Raw genomic sequence first — 7,457 nt, forward strand, 5'->3', positions numbered from 1 at the left:
TTTTATACAGGGTGTCCACAAATTTAAACTAATCAAATAAGAACTTTAACTGGCTATAACTTGATTAATTTAAATACAACCCCATATTTTTTAGCGAGCTGGAAGTATTTGAGTCTTACCGTTTAATATACTTGCCTGAGTTATCATGATTTTTAGAAAAAATGTGACAAATCAAACTTTTTTCAGATTTTTTGAAACATACCAAGTGGTTAAGCATAAGGGGACCCAACGCCCCTAATGGACCTGCAATAAATCGCCTTTCCAGAAATATCATTAGAGAACCACCCATAATGGAGTGCATAATTTAGCGAAACGAGATAAATCTTATGTGCATATTTCGCAACAAATATTTAACACTTGCTGCTGACTGGCGCATGCATGGTGACCATAGAACAAGGTGCTAAACAAGAATTATATGGTGACGGTGACACTAGGCCGGTATGTTTAGTCGATCTTTTACGATGCGCCGGCCTCTTGACGTTCGTTGGAGGCAACTTTGGTTGGACAACCGATCACAAGGGCATCTGACGCACGCGCATTTTAATGTTGCTGGGCGATGCGGTGAGAATTTGCAGGAGATGGGTGCAGGCATCTCCGGACGAGCGCCAAAGCTTTTTTTGATTTTATATATAGTTTTATACTATTTTTGTTTTAAATATATAGATAACGATCTCGATGTGTTAATACAGTGTTAATCGGAATAATTCAGACTTGGAATTAGATTTGAACATACCACAACACAAAGGTAAGTAAAGAAAACATCAACAAGCGTGATATGCAATTCAAATAATAATTGTGTTATTTTCAGGTACATTCGAGATATGAAAAATACTTTAGAAAAATTTACTGAATCTGATTTCAGAAAACGCCTTTGTTTCTCAAAGGAAATCGGGCAAAATATTTTGTTGACATTAATTAATCACTAGGAACAAATCACAAATCGAGGCCTTTGATAATAGATATCTTTATTGAATTTTATTGTCAGTCCCTACTTGTTGAAAAAAATCAAGCTTGCATGTGTGATGTGTCGTTGAAATAATAATCATAATAAACAAAGTTATTACTGCATAACATTTTTTTAATGGTTAGACAAGAGGTTTCCGGAATCAATTGGTTGATTTTCTCAACGTAAATAACGGCTTTCACCGCTAATATGTCTTTTCTTTAGAAGATTTGTTATTTTGCGATTTATATATACAATATCTAATCCATCGAGGCAACTAGCCGCAGTGGAAAGCGTTTATCTTTTCTTCCTTTGACGGCGTTCCAGCGTCGACTTTTAAAACGATTTCACCAGCCAGCTAAACAGCAAGGCAGTGCCCACAGATCACAGAGGTTCTCTGTGATTTTCACTTAAGTTTCCTAGTTCTGAAAAAGGCAGCTAAAAAACGCGCGTACGCACCTCAAGAATAAGCAATTCTGCAAGGCTGGTGGTCCATAGTAACATACTCCAAACAATAACACCCGAAATGCCTAAAAACACTATCAGTGGCTTGTATCTAGCTAGATCAGTGATGAGAAACACTATTGTCAGCAGCCCCAGGTAACTGTAAGTTCCGGCCGGGTAAACTTGCTGATTCACTTGCTCTTCGGTTATATTTCTCCATTCGCCTATCAAAAACTCGTAGATAAACGGTTCAGATGGTCGAATTTCTTTAAGAAAACCGAAAATGCTTAGCAACAGGGATACTATTAGCCAGTTCTGCATTTTAACCGGCTCACTGGAAACTGACTTGAAATGGTGAAATTTTTGTATTATTTTTGATGATTTCCCGCTAACATTTTAGGATGAATTAAGCGTTATCACATAACACCATGTGATTAAGATAACAATAATCAAATCTTTTTTGCGTTTTTACGGACTGAATTAAGAATACCAATGTAGTCGGCATAGCGGTACTGGCCCTTCCGAAAAGCATTTGAAATACCATTCAGTCTGTGGTTTTTTTTCTTTGTTTTACTCGGATATTTTTCATGAGACCTACATCAGTGTAGCTCTGAAGTATATGGTTTAAGTTTTAACCTAGTTTAAAAATACATACAATATACAGGGCATCTGGAAATGGTGCGACCAACACTTCACGAGGTAGTTCTAAAGCAAAAACTACTGGGACAAGTTCCTATGACACTTTTTCGAAAACTCTTTAATAACTGATCTACAGGGCGTTAAAGTTTAATAAATTTATAAGCAACTTGATAAATTTTTAATACTTATTACCTAACTAAATATTAAATAAATAATAATTAATTTTCTTCATTCACTAGAACTAGACGTAAAATGTTGGTCGCGCTATTTACGGACACCCTGTAATTCGTACACGCAAAATATTTTAGGTTTTTTAGAATTAAAATGAAACAAATATTCATCGTGTACATATATAATTTTGTTAGTAAATTACATCTACACAAATTTTATCCACATTATAAGTAATCAGATCCCAATTTCCAAAAAATATAGCTCTTATGTTCTTCAAAACATCAATAAATATGAGACTCAACACCGCTAAATTATATAGATTTATAATTGCATTGAAGGTATATTCTAGCTACTAATAACAATATTCGCAAAAAAATATTGGCATTACTGCTTCATTAATATAAGTAAGTAATATGTGCTTACACTGCATAATATAAAAAAATGAGCTACAAAGTACCCCTACGTAAGAGCACTTTTACAGGACAGAATATTATTTTGTGAGTTCACAGTAACATATTTATCGACCTAAACTGATAAATCGCAACTTTTATAAATTTTATCATATCCAAAAAGATTCATTAAACGATATTCATGTTATTTAAATAAAATAACATTTCTCAAAAACTGTAAAAACAAAATGTAATCTTGCAAGTCAAAGTGATAGTGAAATATGTAGGACTAAGTAAAAAAGAAACACGTAAAATACATATTTAAGTTATAGAAAATATCACAAATTCTGCAAAGCATATTTTAACAGCTGCAAAATTTTCGAAAATGTATTTTACGCTTTATACTATATCTATTGCAAACCCCAAGTTACATAGTTAACCAACATCTTGTTAAGCTTATAAAAATGTTATACTGTTCCATTTCATCAATTTTTTCCATTACCACATTCCCTGATTGTTAGAATGGTCTACGGATTTCATCAAACTCAGTGTTTCACACATATACCTTTACTGAAAAGCCAGGGTCAATTTTGCAGTTTTTAAAATGGCCATGACTACGTTCTTTCCGTTTGTACCCAATAAAGTGTGACACATAAAACAGAATTTAAAAAAAGCAGACCACATATTTTATATTTATTTTCGGCGGTATCCCACACGTAATTTCCAGAGCCACCAAAAGCGGAGAAATATTTCAATGATCTATTTATGGTGCAGGATTATACCTCAATGTGGCGTCGTTGCTCTGAATTTATTATATTCTCAAATCAAGACTTTTCTCTCAATATAATAAAACAATCCAACGAATCCACCCCTGAGCTTCTTCAATTGTAACAATAAAATATGTTTTAATATAAGAGATGAATTAAAATATAAACTGATATTTCTTTCCAAACCAATTTTTAATAGGTCACACTTTTATTAGGTTAACTTTGAGACTCAAATTTACAATTCAATTGATATTTAACACACATTTCACAATGCTACGTTGAGCTTGGACCGTCCTGTGTAATGAGGACGTACATATATAAAACAAAACACTAATAAAATTCTTTAGAAAAAAAGCTAAATTGAAATGCACAAACTGCATATGCTTGACTTTCTTTTTTGAACAGTTAGTTTTGAATAGTTAAGTGTTGGATGTGAAATGAACCTCACTACAGTTGGGCTCTAGTATACAGCAGTGATTTCATACGATGTGGAGCCGGGTGCATTTAATTTTTCTACTTCATACATTTTATACTTCAGTTTATCATTGTTGAACTTACTTCCATACTTTTTATAAACACATTTCAACATCACTTGAATTAAACTTGACCAGCCAATATAATTTACTCATTTACTTAATTTAAAAACCGATTAATACGATATTGCACTTTATTCACCTGTTTAGGAATCATGCCCTAAAAGAAATATATTTTTCAGTATGTGGAAAGTGTTTTGGGTGTTCAACATAGCAAACAAAACTGAACACCGACTTCAAGTACCTAACTGGGCTTCAAATCCCTAACATCACTGCTCCGTACTCTAATTCCAAACTATAAATACATTTACAGCAAATATCGGGAAATTTTGATGCAGCGAGAGCTACATAAAGAGCAATGTTTAAAGAGTATGATAGTTCAATTCAGTGCGCGTTTTGTAGAACTTTAAGGCAACAAATCCAATTGCGACCATGGAGAGAGCTAAAATTATACCTGCAAAAAAAAGTACATTATTACAATCCTGCCAGTTATACCTAACTAATTATCAGTATCTATCAGAGCACAACATTTCATAATAATAAAGCAATTTGTTGAAAATATGCTTCCTTCAGGCCTGCCTTTTCTACAAAGTGACCACCAAATGTCGAACCACCACCGATCAGGAATCGCATTAGTAAGGCTAAAGAACTCTGGCCCATAGACGCTGTTAAGGCTCATTAAATTTTTATTTAGTCAGTTCGAATTTTATGTTGCAAATTTAAAGACGAAGGCGAATAGTTTGGAGCTTCCAAATATCATGCGCTATTCTTAGAATTCGGAATTTAAGACAAAACCGAAAACTTCAAGTCCGCAAATTGCTTCTTTTATAAATGATAATTTTTACTTCAAGTTTCTCACTTTAATTACAGCATTTTTCGACGGTCGGAAAGTAGAACTGCTAAAGTTTAACATGAAGTATAAATTAGTCATCGAATTATCAAAAAAGAATACTTTGAAGCAGATAATATTCTCAGACGACTGATATTCCTGATTAAAATATTCTAAGAGAAAGACTTAAGTTTTCTATTTTCAATCTTATAACTCGAGCAAGTCTATAAAGTCAATAAAATCAAGGATAATTACTTAATTGTTATGTCGGAATCTGATAAGTGGTTACGAGTGCGATTTCCAAACCTATTCGATCTATAGCGTATGTCGCAGATTTTATGTAACAGCATTATACGAGTTGTTTTACAAAAAAATATTTATTTCCATCTAATCTGTTTTTACTTTTTTTTCAACAAACAATATACTTTTTGTTAGGTTGTCGAACACCGCGCTTCGTATTTCGCATTCAAGTGGTAGCAAATAACAGTCACCGTTTAAACTGTTTAAACCTTGAAAAATAGCGAATTCGCCGTTCAGTTTTCTCCAAACGAATGTGCAGACGTGGCCATTGTAAGACAGGTCGGAAACAAGCATCACGTGAGCGATGCTGATGTCAGACGTCTAGCCGGTGGAAACACAACCTCACGTTTCCTTACTCTACTGCTAGGTACTACTACTACTACTACTCAACATATGTTACATGCTGTCAAGTGTAAGGAATTCATAGGTTTCCCTAGACCAATATTATTTTTCTGATGGGATGCAAAGCTAGTTTACCTCCACGTGGTGTGGCCCGACTAACACTAACTGGACTAGCAAACTTCAGCGTTCAGACAATATCTCCGGATCTCCTGGCCACTATACATGGATTTACGCACTTCAAAATCCTCCAACCGCGGTTCTTCTCAGGACCAAAGGACAAAAAATAAACGACAAACAACTTAGCAGAGCTAAGAGTGAGTACATTTCAAAGCTCTTGCTAGACGAAAACATTGACATGGCCATTATCCAAGAAACCCACATAGAGACTGAAGACCAACAGCGCCAAGGAGCAGCAGAGCACCTGGATTCGACGGAATTCACCCTGAATTCCTTAAAAACATTAGAATGTGGTTGAGAAAATTTTAGGCTGACATCCTACTGACAGGTCAAGTCCCAACGGAACTTAAAACATCCAAAATAATCGCAATCCTAAAACGAAACAAACCCAAGAACCTGCCTGAGAGCTTTAGTCCGATAGCCTTATTGAGTTCATGGAAAGGATGCTCCTAAACCGACTAGGTCCAACGATAATGGAGCATATTCCTATTGAACAGGCCGGGTTCAGGGCCCATCGTAGCTGTGTCGACCAGGTGCTCAACTTAACACACATAGAAGCAGGGTTTGTTTCAAAACAGCTGAAGGCAACTGTGGTGTTCGTTGACTTGACTGCAGCATACGAGACGGTCTGGAGAGAAGGACTCCTCTATAACTTTCTCAACGTGGTACCGTGCAGCCGAATAGCATCCCTGTTAAACAATATGCCTTTTCAAATTATAATAGGAGGGAGCAAGAGCAAAACGAGACATCTCAATAATGGACTGCCCCAGGGCTCGGTATTCGCACCTGCTCTATATAATCTATTGCTGTCTTGCATCGGGGAGTGAAACAATGGGGGAGGCCAGTAACACGCTGTCAGAAAATTGGGCCCTGCTGGGGCGATATTTGGCCGAGACTTAGTCCCTAATATGAATAAAACTGAAGTGATGTGCTTCCACCTACAAACCTAAACAAGCACGACTAGAGCCCCAAGTATACTTCAACAATAACCTACTACGCTACAATCCTTACCCAAAATATCTAGAGGTAACAATGGACCGAAATCTTTCATACAAAACGCACCAGAAATAATATAAATCCCAACCTCTGCGGTATTACTTGGGCCGCGAAAGCATCCACTCTCAAAACTTCAGCTCTTAGTCTTGCTAACACCGAAATATTATTTTTATAGAAATGTTTGAAACAAGTGTGAGGACATTGATCCCCTTAAGGACAAAAATGGACACACTTGTAATAATTTGTCTCCTAATGAGATGTAAACTGCCTGTTCAACAGGATTAAATTAGCGAATGGACTCTTGTATCATTGGCCGCGCGGACGACAGTTTGAACAGCAAGTTGATTATATTTTTTACAACATAGATGTTCATTTTTAGAAATGTTTTTCGGGCTTTGAAGTCGTGGTCCACAGGAATGTCTTCCTGACGTTTCGTCCACAATTGAGGTGGACATTATCCACGGCGGTGCGGCAGTGGGCGAAGTGATCTCCCGTGCTTTCCAACTAGACTTTCCTATTAAAATTGTTGTCATGTTTAAAGATCTCAATGGCCTCTCTGGTTAGTCTCGGGTAATACCGTTGAGATTGGTGACGGCCACCAAATACGTTTAGATGAAGTGGACACTTTGCACCTTGTAAAGAGGTAACGGCCCTTAATCCAGATTGGAAACGCGCTTTGCGGCAAACAGCGTGTGCACCAAAACCATTGAAGCCCCGCCCACTCCTAACGCATGAGCACGGCCGGGTCGCATAAATACGACAGGGGATCCAGTAGTAGAACCAGTAGAGATCGATCGTTCTGACTTTGAGCAATCAACATCGTGACACGCAGCGCGCTCTGCAGAATCACATTGTTGGATATCGAAGAGAAAACTGTCTAAGAGAGTTTACCATTCTTGGTTTGCTGAAAGTTCCTAAACTACGCTG

The 7,457-nt window shown here is 36.5% G+C and overlaps 2 protein-coding genes and 1 long non-coding RNA gene across 4 annotated transcripts in view; 1 reads left to right on the plus strand and 2 right to left on the minus strand.

Moving 5' to 3' along the window:
• The window catches only part of LOC109541244 (thiamine transporter 1-like), a 5,094-nt gene extending 3,009 nt beyond the window's left edge, over positions 1 to 2,085 (minus strand). The window contains exon 1 of the mRNA XM_048670784.1: positions 1,403 to 2,085. Coding sequence (XP_048526741.1) covers positions 1,403 to 1,708 — 306 coding nt within the window. The 5' untranslated portion in view covers positions 1,709 to 2,085. The remainder of the gene's footprint in view (positions 1 to 1,402) is intronic.
• On the plus strand, positions 151 to 1,068 carry LOC125505909. The gene is made up of 2 exons (XR_007282550.1): positions 151 to 745; positions 809 to 1,068. It is a non-coding gene; the product is annotated as an uncharacterized LOC125505909 (long non-coding RNA).
• Positions 2,086 to 2,362: 277 nt separating the features above from the next.
• LOC125505906 (sialomucin core protein 24-like) overlaps positions 2,363 to 7,457 on the minus strand; it is a 9,283-nt gene continuing 4,188 nt past the window's right edge. For both annotated transcript variants that reach the window (XM_048670802.1, XM_048670803.1), the window contains one exon: positions 2,363 to 4,340. In XM_048670802.1, the coding sequence (XP_048526759.1) occupies positions 4,249 to 4,340 (92 nt within the window). In that variant the 3' untranslated portion in view covers positions 2,363 to 4,248. The remainder of the gene's footprint in view (positions 4,341 to 7,457) is intronic.

The sequence above is a fragment of the Dendroctonus ponderosae genome, unplaced genomic scaffold, assembly GCF_020466585.1.
Source record: "Dendroctonus ponderosae isolate FM_Combo_2020 unplaced genomic scaffold, Dpon_F_20191213v2 Dpon_F_20191213_1, whole genome shotgun sequence".
Taxonomy (NCBI): domain Eukaryota; kingdom Metazoa; phylum Arthropoda; class Insecta; order Coleoptera; family Curculionidae; genus Dendroctonus; species Dendroctonus ponderosae.